We start from the raw sequence: 22,514 nt of genomic DNA on the forward strand, positions 1-22,514 counted from the left end.
AGTTGTTTCTTTGAGGATTTGTTGTTGGGGGGCTTAATTTTTTGAGTTCAAGGTATATTTTAGATATAAGACCCTTGTCCATTGTATGGCTAGTGAAGATCTTCTCCCAATCTGTGGGCTTTCTATTGATCTTGCTAGCTATGTCCTTTGCCATGCAGAAGCTCTGCAAATTCATGCAATCTCATTTGTCCAACTTTTCTTTGATTTGTTGTGTTTCTGGGTCTCTATTAAGAAAATTTCGGCCTGTGCCAACAAGACCTATGGTTTCTCCTATTCCATCCTGTGCCAAAGGTCAATTTTTTAATGACTCTGTGTGTGTGTGTGTGTGTGTGTGTGTGCGCGCGCGCGCGTGTGTGTACACGCACACGCATGTGCATCTTGTGTGTGCCAGTCCTGGAGCTTTAACTCAGGGCCAGGGCACTGTTCCTCAGCTTTTATGCTCAAAGCTAGCACTCTACCACTTGAGCCACAGCTTCATTTCCAGATTTTTTTGGTGACTAATTGGAGATGAGTCTCACAGACTTTCCAGCCCAGGCTGGCTTTGAGACATGATCCTCAGATCTCAGACTCCAGTAACTGCTACTTTTTTTTAATACAGAGGGGGAAATGTCTAATGCTAAAGGCAACAATAAAAATTTGTTTCTCCGGGGTCAATACATTGTGCTATAGACAGAGGCTGCTTGTTTATGCCTGAGGTCTTCCGCCTTCTAGGACCCATGGCAAATGCTCAACATTTGGACTAGGTAACACTACAACCCTCCTCTCCAAGACTCCAAATACCAAATGCCACCAAGTCTGTGTTCTCATTTGTAGGACCCAGGAGATAATCATGTCATTAATGGGAATGATTTACATATCTGCCTCAGGTAAGTGACAAATTACCATACCATATAGACCACTTTATGGGTGGTCTATAGGAATAAAGCCAGAGCCAAGTGAATGCCGTGGGTCTTTTCACTGTCTTCGCACTGTTTCTGTGAAATAATCAACCACCTTGTACATTAGTTAAAAAATTTTTAAGTAACTAGAAAATGATTTACTCTATTGGATCTATTTACTAAATTCCACAGAGCATAAACATAACCACTGGGATTACTTATCATAGCAAACAAAAAAAATTAACAGAAGGTACTTTATCTTCTGTTAATTGATTGCCTTTGTTACACCACATTGTCTGAAAAAAAAAAATCTGCCTACAATTCTAACTGCAAGCCACAGTAATCATGTCAATATGTGAGCTATCTGAATATCTAATTATGAAGAAAAAGAAGGCAATTTCACAGTGGAAGTATTGTTCTAATTCAAGAAACAAGCCATATGAACTTATTAGTCTGACATATAGCAGATAGCTGAAAAACTTTAATTTGAAAGATAATTATTTTTAGCTGATTAATATGCTTCAAATTAAATTCACTGCGTTTAATGGGCTCATCAACTTGACAACCTGGGAAATTAATAAATTCAGCATGCAGTAATCCTAGGAAATTGATAGAGCCAAGCTCTCATCGTTATGAGGATTTACCTTCACAGTAGGCATTGTCCTCCCGAAGAGCCCGAAAGCCATCGCGACAGCTGCACACAGCCCTGTCATTCAGATTTCTGCACACAGAATTCTCCATGCAATTGTGCCTCTCAGAGCAAAAGTCATAACCTACAAGACAAGAAAAAGAGTTATTACGGTAAAAGAAACAATGACAAGATAAAGTATGTGATTCATAATTTCCTTTCATTAAAAAAAGATTTTAATTTCATTTATTTTTTGTTTATGTGGTATTAAGAAGTTGAACCCAGGGCCTCATGTATGCTAGGCAAGTACTCTACCACTAAGCCACATTCACAGCCCATTTCCTTCCATGTTAAAGCTACATTTTTCTCTAAACAGAGATTTTTGTTAGTTAATATCTTTATCATGTGCTATATCAAAATTCTTGATGTTTTATTGGATTATTTCCTACTTCATGTAAATGTGAATTCCATGTTCTCTCCCTCCCTTCTTCCTTCCTTCCCTCCTCTCTCTCCTCCTTCCCTCTCCCTCCCCCTCTCTCCCTCTCCTCTCTTCTGGCTTGAACTCAGTACCTGGTACTAGCCCCTGTTCTTGAGCTTTTGTACTCAAGGCTACTTCTCTCCTACCTGAGCCACAACTCCACTTCTAGCCTTTTGTGTGTGTGCTTAATTGAAGATAAGAGTCTCACAGACTTTCCTGCTTGGGCTGGCTTCGAACCTTTAGCCTCAGATTTCACCCACCAAAATGGCTAGGATTATAGGCATGAGCCACTGGCACCCAACTTCTCTTCTCTTCTCTTCTTCCCTCCTTACTTCCTTCTTTCCTGCCCTCCCTCCCTCCCTCCCTTCCTCCCTCCTTCCTTCCTTACTTCCTTCCTTCCTTCCTTCCTGCCCTCCCTCCCTCACTCCCTCCCTCCCTTCTTTCTATGATTTTAGAAACACTGCACAGGCTCAGATTCTCCATACATTTAAAAAAAAAAACAAGTTGATACAAGTCCAAAATGAAGGGCTACAGTATCCAGGAGACTGCCTTTACATTATCAATACCCACAGAAGATAGCAATCAAGCCGCATGAAATAGGCCCATTGTATACTGAGGAACTAAAATGGATATTCAGATTGAAAGAAAAAGTTTTTGAAATGTGCTCAAAACTAAATTTTATCACCTTAAGTTTCTCATGAGCTTATTAAGGCAAAATGTGACCTCTGAGATGTGGTCAAAATGAAAATTATATCGTTTTAATCTAATTTTCTCTGGAAATCTGCAAAGTGTGACCTCCTCGAAAGAAAGTGAAATTTTTTGTGAATTACAGATATTTCAAAGATTGCAGAATCGTTATGAAAGGAAAGAAAAACGAAACTCATAAACAGTGACACCAATCATATGTAATTTCTCAGGATTTCTTTCTCCTATTGAAATCCCTTCTTCAAAGAAGACATAAAAGGCTGAAATGCAAAGGCTCAAACACTACAACCCATATGTAATAGAAATTACATGATTATACATCATTTGGCAAATTTTTAAATTGCCTACCGCATAAATTTTTTATCTAGTTTTATATTGTCTAATGAATTAGTGAAGAATAAAAGGGGAGAGGAAAAGGCTATTTCATACAACTTAGAATAAAATCTCTGTATGGTCCAGAAAAAAAAGTACTTTTACTTAAGAAAATTATGAACTTCTAAATTGGGTTAGTTCTAACCACACCCATACCCATTGTGATGGAAGAAGATGCACATTCTTAATGGTCAGTGCCTGAGTGAAACAATATCAACCCATGAAATGCAATATGATAGACAATAAAATGCTATTGTTATAATTTAATAAGCTTTAAGAAGGGCAATGTTCTTAAAAAGAAATAATGCCATTAAAAAGACAAAAATTGAGACCTGTTGATGACTTCCATAAAAGTAAAATAAAACGTGTTTAAAGATGAAAAATATACTCAATAAACATTTAAATCACTTGGAAAATTAAACTTCTCTTGAAAATACTTTTCACAACCTAAGTTATCAGGATTAAGGCTGAATATTTAGAAGTAGAATTTTTGAGAAAAGTTAAAAAAAAATACTTGCCCCCTCCCCCTGGGTGACAGTGATTCATGCCTTTAATCCTAGCTATGCAAGAGGCTGAGATCTGAGGATTATGATTCAAAGACAGCCATGGAAGAAAAATCCATGAGACTCTTGTCTCCAACTACTAGCAAAAAGCCAAAATTAAAGCTGTGGTTCAAGTGGTAGAGCACCAGCGTTGAACAAAAAGTTCAGGGACAGAACTCAGGCCCTAAGTCAAGCCCCAAGACTAGAAAAACAAAAGAGCTTTCTCCAAGGGTCACTTGATTTCTTTCTTTTTTTAAGTAATTAAATTACAACCATTGAATTCATTATAATATTTGACGGGAAACAATTTCAGGGAAAACCAACTTCACCATCTATCTCAATAGCTCAGCACCTTCATCAAGCTAAACTTTGAAAGCTTCAAAACTTACTTCATATTTATTTTAAATTAAAAGAAAGTCCATTTTCAATGGTCCACTCTTCAGTGTATGCAGAGAATGACCAGTTCAAGTTCTAAAGCATTACTGCATCTCTATGTAATTCTATCTGTGGTGTTACAAACATCTCTTCTAGGGCATGACTAATGGTACAGGTACCATTTCTCTCAATTTTTTTTTTATTTTCTTTTGAAGAGTTCACACTCCTCAACATTATATTTGAACTGTGCACTTTTGTTGACTCTTCTTATTTATGTTTTTAACTGGGGTTTGAACTCACGGCTTGAACACTGCTCCTTAGCTTTTTCACTCAAGACTGGCGTTCTACCACTTGTGCTACACCCCTATTCCCGCTTTTTGGTACTTAATGGCTGCAAGGATTTTTCATATGGGAAGTTCTAGTGTGTTCCTACTTCCACCTTTTTAGGTACAAATTAAGAAACATTTGGGTTTATCATTAACCCAGAGGCTTGGAAACTTAAATTTTCAGCCAATCAAATTGCATTTGCTATAAACAATATCAGAGAGCTATTTTGATTTTTTTAGCAAAAAAAAAAAGTGTATTAGCTTTACTAGACATCTTGTTGCTTGGATTCAAGATGCTAAGGTCAAATGGCTTTGTTACTAATAGAAAATTCGCTCCATTAAGTGAGTTGTTTCTAATCTACATGGGATACCTTTAAACCAAAAATAAACAAACATGGGTTAACATATTGTTTCCATAGCTACTCTTCTCTTCATAATGTTCTTGGCTTTTGGAGTTGCTAAACCTGAGTTTACAACACACTACCCTGAAAAGACCATGACTTTATGGTGCATATTTATTGGTTTTGCCTATAGGCACCTATTGTTTATGCTTGTGGGGAAACAAATAAAGTCGAGTTATATTTTGGATGAACCACTCACGGCTACTGTCAGCCCAGATGCTTAGGGAAAATGGACTCCACCACTCTCAGGATAAAGCCACTTAAATCAGTGCATCCCATAGGCCTACACACAATGAGATCTTCAGTTCCGGCTAATGAAAACCATTGAAACTCAATTCTGGGACTTGTATTCAACTTATGAGGGTATTAACCTTTTTTTTTAACCTCCCCGAGTATCATAAATACTGTGGGAATAAGAACATCAAGGGTCTCTCCAAAAATACATTGAGCCTGAAGGTAGTCAGCTCAGAAAAGAAAAACTGAGCAGCAACAGAGCAGAATCGGAGCTATGAATCAAGCTGTATGTGAAGCAAGGTTTCCCTTTCCTTATTGGGCCCATACATTCTAACTAGGCTAATCCAAGCCCCCTGCGTTCTATTCCTTGTCATTCAAAGAAATAGTAGCATATTTAGGGGTTGTTTGTACGGTAATGAGTTTTCTAGTTCCCAAAGTGTGGTTTCTATGTGTAGACACGTATGTGAGGAAACCACTAATAGCAACGGATTTTCTTCCAATGCATATTAATAAATACCTAAATCTGGCACCAGTGGCCCACACATGTAATCCTAGCCATTCAAGAGGCTGAGACCTGAAGATCATGTTTCAAAGTCAGCCTGGACAGGAAAGTCCATGAATCTTTTTTTTTTTTTGGGGGGGGGAGGTCCGGTCGTGGGGCCTGAACTCTGGGCCTGGGCGCTGTCCCTCAGCTCTTCAGCTCAAGGCTAGAGCTCTACCACTTGAGCCACAGTGCCACTTCCGGCTTTTTTCTTTTTGCTTATGTGGTGCTGAGGAATCGAACCCAGGGCCTCAGGCATGCAAGGCAAGCGCTCTACCACTGAGCCACCTTCCCAGCCCCTCCACGAATCTTTTTATCTTCATTTAACCATCAAAAGCTGGAAGTAGAGTTGTGGCTCAAGCAGTAGAGCACTAGCCTTTAGTGGAAAAAAAAAAGCTAAGGGACAGCACCCAGGCTCTGAGTTGAAGTCCCAGGACCACACTAAAAAAAAAAAAAAATCTAAATCAATCAATGCCATTATTTCATACATGTCATTTTTAGGCATCAAACTAAAATTTTAAAATGGAACTGACAATCAGTATAAAAGTATTATTAGTAATTGTGATGAATTCCTCAGATCAAAGTCATGCTGATAATAACTGGGCTACAGTACAGGAAGTCAGTGTTCCGCATGTAGAAACTACCCTGCTTGTCATTATGAGGTGTGCTGAAGTATTTAATAAATTACCGCGAAGAGGACTTTACGCCTTGATGCCAGGGAACGTGGGCACCTACAAAGAGAAGAGGAGAGGGACACAAGGCAGAGCGAAGTGTCTTCCTTAGATCAGGGCATGTCTGGCATGTAGTTTGGTATAAGATTCCTTGAAAGGGCTGGCAACTATGAAAGATGTAGAAATCTGGCCTGCTACCTTTCTTAGGATGAGCTACCCTGGAAGAGAGCCAGCTTCCAGGCACCTAGGAAACAGTCTTAGTGGGATGTGCCTAGCAATCTGGAGCCTGGTTTCAGTGCATAGCTTGCTTGCTTTCTGACCACTGGCTAAGCGTCTAGTGGAAAGGTCAGCACTTTCATCTTGTGCTGCACCTTCAGGGGCTATTTCTGAACTGTTGCTGAACAATGTGCCTTTGGGGTATAAGTACGATGTCTTTAATACTTGGTAGGCAGGCCTAGAAACTGGAGACCCAATTTTATTACAGATGAATTTGTCCCAATATGTGTGTAAGAGTTGATTCATAGTTTCAGCACTGAGAACTGGACTTTTTTTTCTTAAATTGAAAATCAGAGCATGTCAGGAGAATTCATTTACTTTTCCTGTATATTACAAGCCAGAAGTGCAAATGATGATTTTTATAAATCACTGACCATTTCAAGAAGGGCCAAGTGTAGTTATACATGCCTGACATCCCAGCTGCTAGAGAGACTGAAGCAGAAGGACTTTTGACTCTGAGGCCATCCTAGGCAATTTAGTGAGATTTATCTTTAAAAAAAAAGTCTCAGGAGCCAGTGGCTCATGCCTGTAATGCTCAGGAGGTTGATATCTGAGGATCACAGTTCAAAGCCAGCCTAGGCAGATTAAATACCAATTAAACACCAATTAAACGCCAGAAAACCTGAAGTGGCACTGTGGCTCAAATGGTAGAGCAAGCACTCACCTTGAGCGGAAGAGCTCAGGAACAGTGCCCAAGCCCACAGTTTAAGCCCCACTACTGACACACACAAAAACATTTTAGTTTTAGGTTGAGGATTATCTAAGTCAGAGGTTTGAAGCCAGAAAAGGAATTTGTTTTGTGATTTTTAAAAAGAGAAATGCCAAGGTCCCATCTCCTATCAGTGGAGGGTATGGATAGAAGTCATAGTTTTGCCACTCTAATTTTAAATATTCCATGTAAATGAATTATTTTGGTGTATGTGTGTGTATGTGTGCCACACCTGGGGCTTGAACTTAGGATCTGTCCCTAAGCTATCACGTAGCATTTCTGTTTAAAAATAGCGCTCTACTAATTGAGCCACTGTTCCACTTCAGGTTTTTTGGTCTCATGGACTTTGCTGTCCATGCCGGCTTCAAGCCACAACTCTCAGGTCTCAGCTTCCTGAGTAACTAGGATTACAGTCGTGAGCCACTGGCGGCAGCAACACATTAATTCTTCCAACTGTAAACAATTTACATATGATACAATTTTTATGTCTACCTGTTCCATTTTTTTCTCTTCCTTTTTACAGTGCATTAGGATTTGTTCAAAAGGACATGGATGTAGTACCTCCTGCCATCTGAAAGACCCGCCTCTGCTTCTTAACCTGAATCTTCTCCCACCACACCTTAACTCACTTCTGTGACACTCCTCTCTTCACCTATAAGCAGGCCCTGGACACTGAGAATGAATTAGAGAGAGTCACAAACATTTCCAACTCTTCCAATGATCCCTTGAATCTGGTCAGGTCCAGAGAGGCTTTGATGGATGGAGTATAAATGAAGCTATGTTATGTCCATTCCAGACTTTCATGTTTTAAAGTGCCAAATCATCATTTAAGAAGTCTGACTACCAGGCACCAGTGGCTCACACCTGTAATTTCAGAAGGCTGAAATCTGAGGGTCATGGGGCAAAGCCAGCCTGGGCAGAAAGGTCAGGGAGTCCCTTATCTCCAATTAACTACCAAAAAAAAAAAGCAGAAGTGCAGTAGAGCAGAAAAGGCTCAGGAATGGCACCTGAGACCTCAGTTCAAAATCCAGGACAGACAGACAGACAGACAGACAGACAGACAGACAGACAGACAGACAGACACACACACACACACACACACACACACACACAATATCTCATTCATGTGCTGATGGAAAAGTTCTGAGAGTATGGAGAGAAGTGAGAATCCTGGTTATCCCCATCTTTCTAGCTATCCTGACCACAATGCCTAGCCTAGGCTGAGGCATTGTAAACTTCCCAGTCCCTCCCAGCTTTCGACTAGCAGTAGAGAGTGTCTCCCATTAATAGTACAAGGACAAGGACAAGAAGAATTACTCAGCTAAGCCCAGTCTGAATTTCTGACCCACCATATTGATCTCTATACTAAAATGGTTGTATGAAGTTATTGAGTTTTATGTCAGTTTATTTTTGTTCTTGTTCTTGTTGTTTTAGTCAGGCCTGAGGTTTGAACTCAGGGCCTGTATACTGTCCCTAAGCTTCTTTACTCAAAACTAGCACTTTACTACCACTTGAGCCACAACTTCACTTCTGGATTTTTTGGTAGTTAATTGGAGATAAAATCCTCAAGGACTTTACTACCCAGGCTGGTTTCAAACTGAGATCCTCAGATCTCAGCCTCCAGAGTAGGTAGGATTAGAGGTGTGAGCCACTGGCATCTCTTTTTTAGCAACAGATTACTCAAAATATTGTCTTGCTACCCCCTGTTATCAGCATCACCTGGTAGAAATGTAAGACCATCAGTAGAAATGTAAGACCAAGCCTTGTGGTATACACCTGTAATTCTAGCAACTAGGAAGCCTGAAATTGGGAGGATCCTATTAGAGGCTAGCTCAAGCAACTCCAATAAAGCTGAGTGTGGTGGCACTAGTTTAGTAGGGACAGCTAGTTACATAAGGCCAACAACATGGCACAAACGATGTCCCTGAGAGACAGGAAGCATAAATAGGAGTATGGCAGTCCAGGCTGCCCAGGAAAAAGGAACAAAAGCAAAAAGACCTGGGGACCTCAAATCTCTCACTGGAAGGGATGACACAGATCAAAATGCATCATACACATAGCCTAAAAATGAAGGAAAATAAGGGGCTTGAACTCAGGGCCTTGCACATTCACTTGGTGTTTGTGCTCAAGACTGATGCTCTACCACTTGAGCCACACTTCCATTTCTGAACTCTTTGATGGTTAGCTGGAGATTGAGCCTCACAGACTTTTTTTTGCCAAAGCTGGATTTAAACTGTGATTCTCAGATCTCAGCATCCTTGAGTGGCTAGGATTACAGGCATGACCTACCAGCACCTGGCCTTTTGAAATATCTAACTGTCAGCCACCATAGTTTTTCTACCATACTAGAGAACATTCGAAGTCATTTCTCCTATCCACACACATCCCTTACCCAGCCTCTCTCTGCCTTTCCTGGGCTCCAGTAACCATGATCCTATCCTTTGCTTCTTCAACGTCAACTTGTTTAGCTTTCACGCCTAAGTGTAAACATGTAGAATTTGTCTTTCTTTTTTTTTGGCTGGACATGAGCCTAGGCACTGTCCCTGAGCTTTGGCTCTCAAGGCTTTTTTCCTGCCCAGGTTTGCTTCAAACTGCAGTCCTCAGATCTCAGCTACCTCAGTAGCTAGGACCAAGGTGTGAGCCACCAGGACCCGGCTCTCCACTCATACTATTTCATTTAACATAGTAACCACCGGTTCCATCTTTATATTCTTGCACATAAGTAATTATAGTTTATCAAAAAAAAAAAAAAAACCTCTTACCTTTACAAACTTTGCAGCAACTGTGAGACAATGTGATCTGATGAGACTCTGGGCAGTCCAGAGCTGGACAGCCTGAGCTTTCTACCAGCTTCATAGTCTGGTCCTGTTAGACAACAGAAAGACAGGCCAGGAATTTCATCATTAGGACTTAATCAAGAAGTGATTATGCTAGTGAGCTCACTCACTCCACTAGTGATATTAAATTATACATGGCCTAAAAGATAACACAAGCAGTGCTGAGAGGTTGAGCATGATAACATACAACCACATCTACAACTTGCCTGAAAATTTTTTGTTAGATTTTTTTGGATCTTGCTGCTTTGTGTCAGTACTGGGTGCTTGAACTGATGACCTACATGCTATCCCTTAGCTATTTTTCTCAAGCCTGGTACCATACTACTTGAGCCACACCTCTACTTCTGGCTTGTTGCTAGTTAATTGGAGATAGGTCTGATTTACTTTTCTGCCCAAGCTGGCTTTAAACCGTGACCCTCAGATCTCAGCTTCCTGAATAGCTAGGATTGGGGTGTGAACCACTGAGGCCTGACCAAATTTCTGTTAGTTTTACAGCATGTTTGCAAATTGAATATCAACTGTAGCAATGACAGAGCTTTAATTAAATCAATAACTCAATGGGAAAAACAACAAATAAAAATTGAGCTTTTTCACATGGTAGTATCGAAAGAGTCTCACACATAATTTTATAAGGAAAATGAAGACAGGATTTCAGGATTTCATTAGGGCATATTCTGGTACTTAAAAGATGGTTGTTTTCCCTCTCTCTCTCTTTTGGAGGGTAGTTTTGGGTTTTAAACTCAGGGCCATGTGCTCACTAGGTGGGTGTTTCAGAGTTGAGTTACGTTTCCAGTCTTTTTTTGTGTGCTGGTTATTTTGAGACAGGGTACAGCACCCTGCCCATTCACCCAGCTGGACATCAATCCACCTATTTAAGCTTCCTGTCAAAAATAGGATGGCAGGCAAATGCCAATAGTATCTATCTAAGGGTTGAGAATATGTTTTACAAACGTTTCTGCCAAGATTGGTCTTAAACTGTACTCCTTCCATTCTCAACTTCCAAATAGCAAGGATTATAGGCAGGAGCCACTGGCACCCTGCTAAACATTTCTTAAATAAACCAATGTAAAATGATCGTTCTAGCAATCATATTAAGTGAAATACTTCCATAAGAGAAACCAAGACAGCAACCACTTATCTGTCGACTACGGGAGTCCTGTCCTACAAGCAAACATCCACCTTCTACACTGCCAGCTTAAATCACTTAAGAAAAGCTTAACAAAGAGACAAAGCGTGTACATTTTCTCTCATATACAGAAGTTACATCTACCTTATAAATACATTCTGTAAACGTATACAAGGTGATATGCACATGTGCACAAATGTATTAACTAACAAACGTATACACAGAAGAGGATTGCAATAGTTTAACTCATTTGATCAGCTAATTTACAATTTAATAAAAATGAATACCAGGAAGCTGGAACATGTATTGTTGAGAAGGTGGTGAGGTACACAGGTGGGGGCAGATGGATGGAAAGAGCTTTAAAGGTGTGCAAATACAATCATAATATTCCATGTACATATGTGAAAACAGAACCAGGCAAATGGAGGGGAAGGGTGGGTTGGGAGAGATGGGGGAGAAAGAGGGAAGAGGTGACATTGATCAAGATACATCATCCTCAAAAACTGACGTGAGGAATCGAGTCCCCTCTGTACAACTAATTAAGGATAAATAAATACGTAAAATAGAACCACAACGAAAGAAGAATAAGAAAAACAAGGGGCAGAATCCACAGTCCTGAGAATAAAAGCACAGAAGCTACTGGGCTGGAGTGAAATGAAGTAATAGAAATTCTCAATGGCGAGAATTTTGCAGAAACTATAAATGCTTCTGTGAGGTGACAGAACTGTGCTGCCCAATCAACAGCCATTTGCCCTCCCGTGGCTCCGCAATACTCTGACAAAACACGAACTTGTGAAGATGGACTATGGCCAGAGAATGAAAAATAGTGCGCAGATTATTTCTCTATTGATTCACACTGAAACAAGGATGGATGCTGCAAGTGCATGGGTTAAATCTCAAAAATAGCCTGACAAAACTTGTGTTTGTAGCTTGTAACACGTTTCTATCAGGCAGCACAGAACATCCAGAGTAGGACAGGGTGCTTTTTGCTTAAATAAAAGGCAGACTCCTTCTAATATTAACCGAACACCTGTGGTGTTGCCTATATTTAGAAACTTCTAACTAAATTAAGTTGGTATCAAATCATTTTATAGAACACCTAAAATCAAATAAACAACTGTCCTAGTAAATTTCTAACACACACACACACACACACACACACACACACACACACACACACACACACACACACACACACACACACACACATTGAAGTAGACAGACTTCAACTGCCGTCAATATTTTTAAATTTAGAGCTCAGATTTCAAAGTGAGGGACTACCATCAGAAACAAGCTGATACATTTCCCCCTTTCCTTGAAGTAACTTTCTCTGACACCTTTTTGTCATTTTGGGTTTACTAGATCTCATGCAAAGTCTTCCAGATTTTTCCATCTACACTGTGACTTACTCCACTAGAAACACCTCTTGTGTAGAGATGTAGGCAGAGAAAACGCCACCTTTAAATTCATTATAAGTTTCCTATGCCTGAGTTCTCTTTAAGAGAAAAGCAGATTTTAAAAACACACACACACACACACACACACACACAAATCAGAGGAAAGCAGATTTTAAACCAAAGGGAGCAGCTTGAGTACGTTGTAATGAGTACTTTATATGCTTCCATTTCTAGAGCTTTCATGCTCTAGAAAATGAAATCTGACACTGTGCTGATTCTTAACATTTTCTCCTTAATATTCTAATGTTTTTCCAAAGTGAGATGCATAAAATGGATCTTCTTTCAGGTTCAATTTATCCTAGTAAAATTCTTACAATTTCCGTACCCTAATTCTTACTAATTATATAAATGCTCATTGTTTACTGGTAGCACATTCAGTGTAAATCAATTATCTTAATTTTTTATATAATCTCTGCACCCCCAAATCATCTCTTGATCCATACACAAGGTGTATGGACAGGTGCCAGTGGCTCACGCCTATAACCCTAACTACTCAGAAGACTGAGATCTGAGGATCGCAGTTCAAAGCCAGCCTGGCCAGGAAAGTCTGTGACTCTTATCTCCAAGTAATCACAGAAAAAGCCAGAAGTGGCACTGTGGCTCAAGTGGTAGGGAGCTAGCCTTTGGCAGAAGGAGTTGAGAGTCAGTACCCAGTCCCAGCTTTCAAGCCCTGGGAGAAAGAAAGGAAGAAAGGAAGAAGGAAAAAAGGAAGAAAGGAAGGAAGCAAGGAAGGAAGGAAGGAAAAGAAAGGCAGAGAAAGAAAGAAAGAAGAAAAAGAAAGGAAGAAAAAAGAAAAAGAAGAAAGAAAAATCAGAGATATAACATACTGGATACTTTCTATGTAGATCATTTCCTTCCAATAGAACATGACATACAACAGTAGGGTCAAAAAACACAGTATTATGCTTTATAAAAGACTAATATGAAGCCAGTGACTCATATCTGTAAGATATTTACTCAGGGGTCTGAAATCTGAAGATGACAGTTCGAATCCAGCCAGGCAGAAAAGTCTGTGGGACGCATCTCCAATTAACCACCAAGCCAAAGATAGGGGTGTGGCTCAAGTGGTAGAATGCCAACACTGAGTGGAAAAAGCTAAGCAATAGCATCCAGGCCCTGAGTTCAAGGCCCAGTACTGCATTTTACATACACACACACACACACACACACACACACACACACACACACACACACACAAAATTACCAATCAATATGAGTAACACTGTAAACATACTTAACTTTTGTTTTTTTTTTAATTTAATTTTATTTTATTTGTGAACATACTGTACAGAGGGGTTACAATTACATGGGCAGGATAATGCGTACATTTCTTACCAAGCATTGCAGCCTCCTCCTTTGTTTACCCTTCACATCCCTTCCCAGCCTCCCCCCTCCCCCCCAATCCCAATCCTGCTCCTTCCCCCCCCTTTCCCCTCCCCCCTACCCCCCCGCACCGACATTGTAAAGCTCGTTTTGGACATGACAACTTGTACTTCTCATTGTTGCAACAGGTCCACCCATATCCTTAAACAACTGGTTTTTCCCCATCTCCTCCACAAGTTATACTGACATCAAATATAGTGAAAGCAGGGGTTATACTGTGGGGGAGGGACATACAAAGTAACAAAGAGATAATCTTATAAATGCGTTAGAAACACATGCATGAAAGAAAAAAACATTAAAATACATATCTAAGGGTTCATTTTCCTGACATCACATTATCTGACCTTTTCCGCTTGACTCATACATATACTATATATTACAAATAAGGGAAATCATGGGACCTATGTTTCTTTGGGCCTGGCTTACTTCACTTAATATAATTTTTTCCAAGTTTTTCCATTTCCTAACAAATGGGGCAATGTCATTCTTTCTGATGGAGGCATAGAATTCCATTGTCATACTTAACTTTTGTAAGCAGTAGGTTATGGAGCAGACGAGTTCCTAAGAAATACTACCAGCTCGGTGTGGTGGCATAGGCCTATCACCCTAGCTATCTGGAAGGTGGAAGTTAAGGGATAGTGGTTTCACGCCAGCCCAGACATAAACAAGTTTGTGAGATTCTATTGTACCAAATGACTGGACACATAACTTAAGCCTATAATCCCTAGAAATACAGGAAGGCACAGGTAGGAGGATCAGAGCCAGGCCAACCTGGCTATAAAATGAGAACACTTAAAAAAGAGTCAATACAAAAAATGGCTAGAGAAAATGGCACTGTGGCTCAAGCAGTAGAGCACTCACCTTGAGTGTAGGGACAGAGCCCAAGCCCAGAGTTCAAGCCCCACAACCGACAAAAAAGGGCTAGAGATGTGGTTCTAGTGACTACCTAATAAACACAGTGCCCTGAGTTCAATCCCCAGTAACACTAAGAGAAGGAATGCATACTGCAAGAGACCATGGAAAGTAAACAGTTAAAATATTCTTTCATTCATTTAAAGTACTCTTGAAAGGTGGTTAAAAAAGTCAATATCAATTTCATCTTCATACAAAAGTTAACCTCTATTAGGTAGCTTATGTTTGGTTTTTAATCAAACTGAGTTATATTTATCATCAGGGTCAAAATTATAAGAGACAAACAGGGCAACTTCTCCAACATTTTTCTCATAATAGAACTGACAGGTAACCAACTGGCTTTGGAAAATAGAAGGCAATTTAGGCAAACTTTAATTTGAACTTATTGTAAAGTTATTTATAACTATTATCTTAGAGGTTTGAAAAGATAAGAAATTTTTTACAGTTAATTATAATTGGATTAACAGAACGAACAGTGCTGGAGGAATACCAATACCAAACCTTAAACTCTATTACAAAGCCAAAGTAATCAAAATAGCTTGGTACTGGCACAAGAACAGACCTCAGGACCAATGGAATAGAATTGCAAACCGAGAAATGAACCCACAGACCTACAGCCATCTAATCTTCGATAAGGGAGCTAAAAATATAGAATGGAAGAAAGACAGCCTCTTCAGTAAATAGTGCTGGCAAAATTGGTTAATCACTTGTAGAAAACTAAAGCTAAATCCTTCTATATCACCCTGTACCAGAATCAACTCCAAATGGATCAAAGACCTCGGAGTCAAAGCAGACACTTTGAAAACATTACAGGATGGAATAGGAGAAACCATAGGTCTCCTTGGCACAGGCTGAAATTTTCTTAAAAGAGACCCAGAAACATAGCAAATCAAAGAAAGGTTGGACAAATGGGACTGCATGAAATTGCAGAGCTTCTGCATGGCAAAGGACATAGCTAGCAAGATCAATAGAAAGCCCACAGACTGGGAGAAGATCTTCACTAGCCATACAAGGGACAAGGGTCTCATATCTAAAATATACTTGGAACTCAAAAACTTAAATCCCCCAACAACAAATCCTCAAAGAAACAACTGCCCAATAAATAAGTGGGCTAAAGATTTAAAGAGAAACTTCTCTGAAGAACAAAGAAAGATGGCCAATAGACACATGAAGAAATGCTCAACTTCCCTAGCCATAAAAGAAATGCAAATCAAAACAACATTGAGATACCACCTCACCCCAGTTAGAATGACTATAATCAAGAACTCTAATAACAACAGATGCTGGAGGGGATGTGGACAGAAGGGAACCTTCCTGCATTGTTGATGGAAATATAAACTGTTCAACCACTTTAGAAAGCAGTATGGAGGTTCCTCAAAAGACTCCACATAGAGCTCCCCTATGACCCAGCAATCCCACTTTTGGGCATTTACCCAAATGATCACAAACAAGACCTCACTAAAGCTACCAGCACGACTATGTTTATTGCAGCATTATTTACCATAGCTAAGATATGGAACCAACCCAGTAAATGAACACATCAAGAAAATGTGGTATATATGCACAATGGAATTTTCTGCCTCCATTAGAAAGAATGACATTGCCCCATTTGTTAGGAAGTGGAAAAACTTGGAAAAAATTATATTAAGTGAAGTAAGCCAGACCCAAAGAAACATAGGTCCCATGGTTTCCCTTATTTGCAATATCTAGTATATGTCTGAGTCAAGCAGAAAAGGTCAGATAAGTTGATATTAGGCGAAATGAACCCCAAGATAAGGATTCAAATGGTTTTTCTTTCTTGTGATTGTTTCTAACATATTTATAAGATTATTTCTTTGTTGCTTTGTATGTCCCTCCCCCATGGATTAACCCCTGCTTTCACTGTATTTGATGTTGGTATAATTTGGGGAGAGGAAGGGAAAAAACAACTTGTTTAAATAGGGATATGGGTGGACCCATTGCAACAATGAGATGTACAAGACATTATGTGGAAAAACATTATGTGGGGGGAGGGAAGGAATGGGAAGGGGAAACAAAGGAGGAGGCAACAATGCTTGACAAGAAATGTACTCATTACCTTGCCCATGTAATTGTAACCCCTTGTACGGTATTTTCACAATAAAAAAAATTATAATTGGAATTTTGCATTTTTTTCTTGCCTTAGGATTTGAAGGGGGAATTGTAAAGGTGAGCTCTTAATGAAACACTTCCTGTGTGTATACAAATGAGACGATTCCAAAAGACTCACAACTAGTTTTCTTACCTTGCACTCATACAACACACACACTCCAGAAGAGGAATAGACCGTATTTCGTTCTCCTTCAAAGTAAGTTCGTCCTTGAAATTGGCATATGGCTTTGGAGAAAGAAAAAAAAACCACATATTGATATTTTATTAGGAAAAACAACAAGGAAGCTGTTATATCATTTCATCACGTATATTTCATCAGTTCCTACACCTTCTTCAAAGTGTTCCCTACCTTGAAACGTGAATTTAATATGTTTCTAAGGTACAGATGAATGTTAACTTAAATTCGTCTCTTGCAAGTTTAGATTGAAATGGGGTGGAAGAGGAAGAGTGAGGTGTTCCGTGTTGCACTGCATTGAAAGACAGGATAAGACTGAAAAAAGTGTAAAAGAAAAACTCACTCACAGCCAATGACTTGTCTCATAGATATGTCTACCTACAACGTAATGAGTAGGTATTTAATACGAGAAGCACAATATTAGACAAGCCCAGTTTTCTATATCATTAGAGAACTTAAAATTAAGCAGAAACTATTTTAATTTCAGCATGTACTTGTAAGCTTGAAATTCTTATAGTTCAGTATTACTTTATCCATATGTGAACTGGGAATGTCCATTTAAAATAGTTTTAAGGGCTGGGAATGTGGCTTAGTGGTAGAGTGCTTGCCTAGCATGCATGAGGCCCTGGGTTCAATTCCTCAGGACCACATAAACAAAACATAAATAAAGAAAAGAGAAAATTATTTTTTAAAAATAAATTAAATTAAATGAATCTAATCTGGGCCTACCTTACTTCCATTCCAAATGATGTAAGAATTTAAAACACGATTCAGAAACAAAGAATGCCTTGTTTTAATTAGTGAAGGGGCATAGAGTATCAAAGAATTGCTTTTGGAATCTTGCAAAAATATTTACAATCGACACATTTAGCCAACAGAAATTGTTTGCTTATTCACACACTGCCCCTGTTGACTCAGCTCTCTAACAGAGACAGGTTCTCCTTCATGCTAACAAAGACCTGTTCTCAGGCTCCTCCTCTGCCTTCTAAATCTAAATTACCAGGGCTGGGAAGGTGGCTCAGTGGTAGAGCGCTCTGCCTTGCATGCCTGAGGCCCTGGGTTCGATTCCTCAGCACCACATAAGCAAAAAGAAAAAAGCCGGAAGTGGTAGAGTGCTAGCCTTGAGCTGAAGAGCTAAGAGACAGTGCCCAGGCCCAGAGTTCAGGCCCCACAACCGGACCAAAAAAAATAAATAAATAAAAATAAATAAATTTAAAAAATAAATCTAAATTACCTTCAGCTTTTATAATTTTGCACCACTTTGCTTAGCAAGTGTACCCCAGAGATAAATGTCTTAGTTCTCCATATCACCTAGACCTACCCCAAAATAATTATTCAGTAAGAATGAGAAGCTAGGACACAGATTCTGCCACTTTGCTTCCCATACTTACTAAATTGAACTTCTTATGATTCTAGATTCTTAGATTCTACAAGGTGAATGTGCACATTACCTTCTAATTCCTTTATCTAAATTGCGAAAAATTCATCTTCTGAATTTCTATTTCCCCATTACCTTTAAAAGCATCAACAGGCCAATAACTGGTAACACAGAAATTAGATGCATTTGTATTAATTTTGACAAACTGTTGTATAAATGTGAATGCTCAAAGCATAATCCAACTTTGGACTTCACTGGAAAAATTAGTTGATTATTTAAAGCCACACTTTAAACAATGGAAACCACGCACATTTTTTTTAAGACTCCGTCCTTCAACAGACCTCCTTACTCAGCTTTTATTAGCAAGTTTGATTATATAATATATATCTACCAGCCAAATGATTACAACGTTTTAGGTGCTTGCTGGAAAAGAATATAACTTACTCCTATACATTATATTACTTAGAGGCTGGCTGAAACTTTCCCACTCATGAATATTCTAAATGAAGCCACAGCTATGTCAGTTGCATACTATCCATCATATTGTGAATTAAAATAACATATGCATTAACTTAATGAACCAGGTTGATTGCAAACTCTATCTCTTCAATGTGTAATTTACAATGTGCTTCTTTTTTCTCCTTATAAAACCTGGTAAACTCAAAATACCAAGAACTGACATACTGCATGTTTAATGACACTTAATAAGTATGGCATTTTTATAAGATGATGAGAATAAATGAAACCTTTCTTACTTCTATTCAGTACCTGCCATTCAAAGGTCTCTAAGCCTATTATATGACTTGATGATGGAAGCTTATTCAAGTACAAGAAATAAAAAAGCTTGACGCTCCAAGTCTTGCTTACACAAAGGGGAAAGGAAGCATGGTAACATCTCAAGGGTAACTTCTCCTTAAGCAAAGTCGTATGATAATTTAATAGTCATGTAGAGCAGATGGACCTTCTGTTCTAACCTCTTAATTCAAACAACTCAAACAGGCAACTTGCGGGACAATAGGGCACCAAAGAGAGCTTGGCAGACAAGAAGAAGGTGCAAAAAATGAATGACAGCACAGTTGCTTTATGCTTTTTGCAAGCAATGCGCACATGTGACTTTGGGAGAATCCAGTCAGTAAGTATCATCTCCTATCTTCTTGCTGTGGTTTTCATAATTCCACGACTCTTGTGGAATACTCAGTGGTGCTAGTGAGATATATTTTCCTGGGCTGTGTAGAGGAAAAAAATGTAAAGAAATTTCAAAAGCTATATATCCCAATTCCAGGTCTATACGCAATGAAAATACTGTTAGAATGGTTGAGTGACTTTCAAAGAGAAATCTAGTAATAGCAATATATGAATTCATTTTTAAGATGTCCTAGAAAATGTCCTGAGATCCTTCTACACGCCAGATCCTCTACAAGATATCCACATTCAAAAATGAATGTGACATGATGTGTGTCCCCACTATTTCATAGGGCAAACAGATTTCCACACCACCAATTACAGTAGCAACCAAATTGAAATGCTATCATTCATTCCTAAGTTGTAGGGAAATAAAGGAGACTTAATGGTGAGCTTCTGGGAACTGACAGCTAGATATAATTTAACATACCACGCAAAGAAACAAGAGCTGGCCAAGAACCCAGACTCTAGGAATGGTGGGAAGCCCTCATTCCCTTAGGGCAAAGGAACAGGAGACAGAAATGGCTTTACAGGAGCCCATTGATTGCAGTTTTACAGGACAAAGGGCCCAAGGGGAGCTATAGTGGATTGCACAGCTATAGCCAGAACAGCAGGCTGATACAGAGGAACAGCAACTTTTTTCCACCTTCCGATCTCCTGCCAGTGACTCCCACTGCAAAACCTACACAGAGCTAGCTGTTGAGAAAACCAAGGTGCCCAGATGCTGGTGACTCATGTTTATAATCCTAGCTACTCAGAAGGCTGAGATCTGAAGATCATGGTTCAAAGTCAGCCTGAGCAGAAAAGTCCATGAGGCTCTTATCTCCAAAGAACCAGCGAAAGGCTGGGAGTGAAGGTTTGGCCCGAATGGTAGAATAACCAGCCTTGAGTGAAAAAGCCCAGTAGGAGACTCTAGTATTTTCACACATTTGACCCCCCCAAAAAAGACCAAGGTGATGGTGCAGCTGACAAAAGGCAGACTCCTGAAGGTCAGACTAGGAGAAAAGAACTGGTAGCATGGGGAATCCAGAAACTTGGGTCAGCGTCTCATGCACAGGGGTTAGTCAGAGAGGGGATCTTGAGAGAGTTAGACACAGAACAAAGATGTTTTGAAGAAAGATTTTTTAAAGCCATTTTTTAGTTTAGTTTGGATTTGTTTCTATATTTGCGATTGGACTCGGGGCCTTGTGCTTGCTAGGCAGGTACCCCATCACTTCAGACTTTCGCATTCTAGTAATTTTTTTGAAATAGAATATGGCTTTGTGCCTGGGTTGACTTAGACCATGTTCCTCCTATTTATGCTTCCCACTGTAGCTAGGGTGACAGTCATCTTGGTCTGTTCACACTCATCTGATGTCACTCATCGTTGTCTGTGGAGACGGGGGGTCTCATGCATGATTTTGCCCAGGCTCTTCTGGAACTGTGAGTCCCCCATTGCCACCACCTAAGAAGCTAATACTATGGGTATGAGACTCTGGTGGTCAACACAAAGACATATTTGATTATAATTTAAGGAAAAGCCCAGGCAGTTTATCAAAACAAAGGTTAGAGGCAGCCAGAGGGAAAATGAGGAACTGAGGTATGGGAAGGGAAAATATCAGGGCCAAAACCTCAGAGATGAGAGTAATCACTGTGGCTACCACAAAGGCTGTGGGACCATCTCTTGATTCCCTAACTGAAAACCATCTGCCTGCCTTCCCTGGAAGAATGTAAGCTTAAAAAAAAAAAATCACCTCATCAACAAAGCAGTAATGAATGACTTTTCTGCATTTCCATTCACATGTTCAAAATCTCCAAATTTTGATGTGTTCCAATGCGTGCATGTTTGTACATGTGTGTAGGACTACGCCTGTTTGTATGTGTGTGTGCTGTATGTACATGTGTGCGCATGTGTGCATGTACATTAAGCTCTTTATGGCTGCACCCTGGATTCTTATACCTCAACCCATTTACCAATTTCAAGCAGAGTTGTGTTAAATAGGCTCTATTTTCACACATGTATATTATATGGATATTTCATATATTGTAAGATATGGAGTATGTAGGGAGACAATACTAATGTCACCATACAGGCTGTTTTCCAATAGACTAAGTCTAGAGAACTAGACCTCTATGAAATCAGATTGGTTAACCCACAGCACTTCAGCTCCTCTTAACCAATGCCACTTGTGAAATGACATTAACTCTTGGGGTCCTGGTGTTTGTAACTCTGGGGCTGCCACTCACAACACGGTGTGTGTGAACAATGTCACTCAGAGCTCCCCAGAAAGGACACATCTTGTTCAGGCATGAAGTGAAGGCACTGATAATAACTGAAGGAAAGATTAGAGAATGATGTAATCCCTGTCCTATACGTTCTACCAAGTCTATTTTACACATCACAAGTTACGTAGGTAGAAGCACCACAATTAGGAGAGAATCTGCAATGCGATTACTAGGAATTACTTTCATGCTGTACCATTTTTATAATGTCAATATAACTGACAGAAGATAGGAAAGGAGATGGTGAGGATGCAAGTTTGATAGTCATCACTTGCTAAAAAAGTAAAAAGTAACTCATAGCAGATTCAGAAACCAATTAAGTGAAAGAAGCCAGTAAAACAGAACATTCTAAATGACATGACAAAATCCTGATTTACTGGTCATTAATGCCAAGCAAGCAGCTTCAGTTTCCTCTAATGAGATTCAGATCAACTTCTGAAAACTTCCATTTTTTCCATAGAAAAAAAATCATCCAAGTCCATCAAACATATATACATATATATATGAATCTGTAAGAGGCTATGTCATGTTTTATT

At 39.4% G+C, this 22,514-nt stretch overlaps 1 protein-coding gene across 3 annotated transcripts in view; it reads right to left on the reverse strand.

Moving 5' to 3' along the window:
* Positions 1–22,514, reverse strand: part of Nell2 (neural EGFL like 2) — a 387,809-nt gene that overhangs the window by 176,802 nt on the left and 188,493 nt on the right. For all 3 annotated transcript variants that reach the window (XM_070039336.1, XM_070039332.1, XM_070039338.1), the window contains 3 exons: positions 17,115–17,206; positions 9,899–10,001; positions 1,523–1,651 (listed from right to left, as the gene is read on the reverse strand). In XM_070039336.1, the coding sequence (XP_069895437.1) occupies positions 1,523–1,651; positions 9,899–10,001; positions 17,115–17,206 (324 nt within the window). The remainder of the gene's footprint in view (positions 1–1,522; positions 1,652–9,898; positions 10,002–17,114; positions 17,207–22,514) is intronic.

Source organism: Dipodomys merriami, unplaced genomic scaffold (genome assembly GCF_024711535.1).
Source record: "Dipodomys merriami isolate MVZ:Mamm:240054 unplaced genomic scaffold, mDipMer1.0.p SCAF_10, whole genome shotgun sequence".
NCBI lineage: Eukaryota > Metazoa > Chordata > Mammalia > Rodentia > Heteromyidae > Dipodomys > Dipodomys merriami.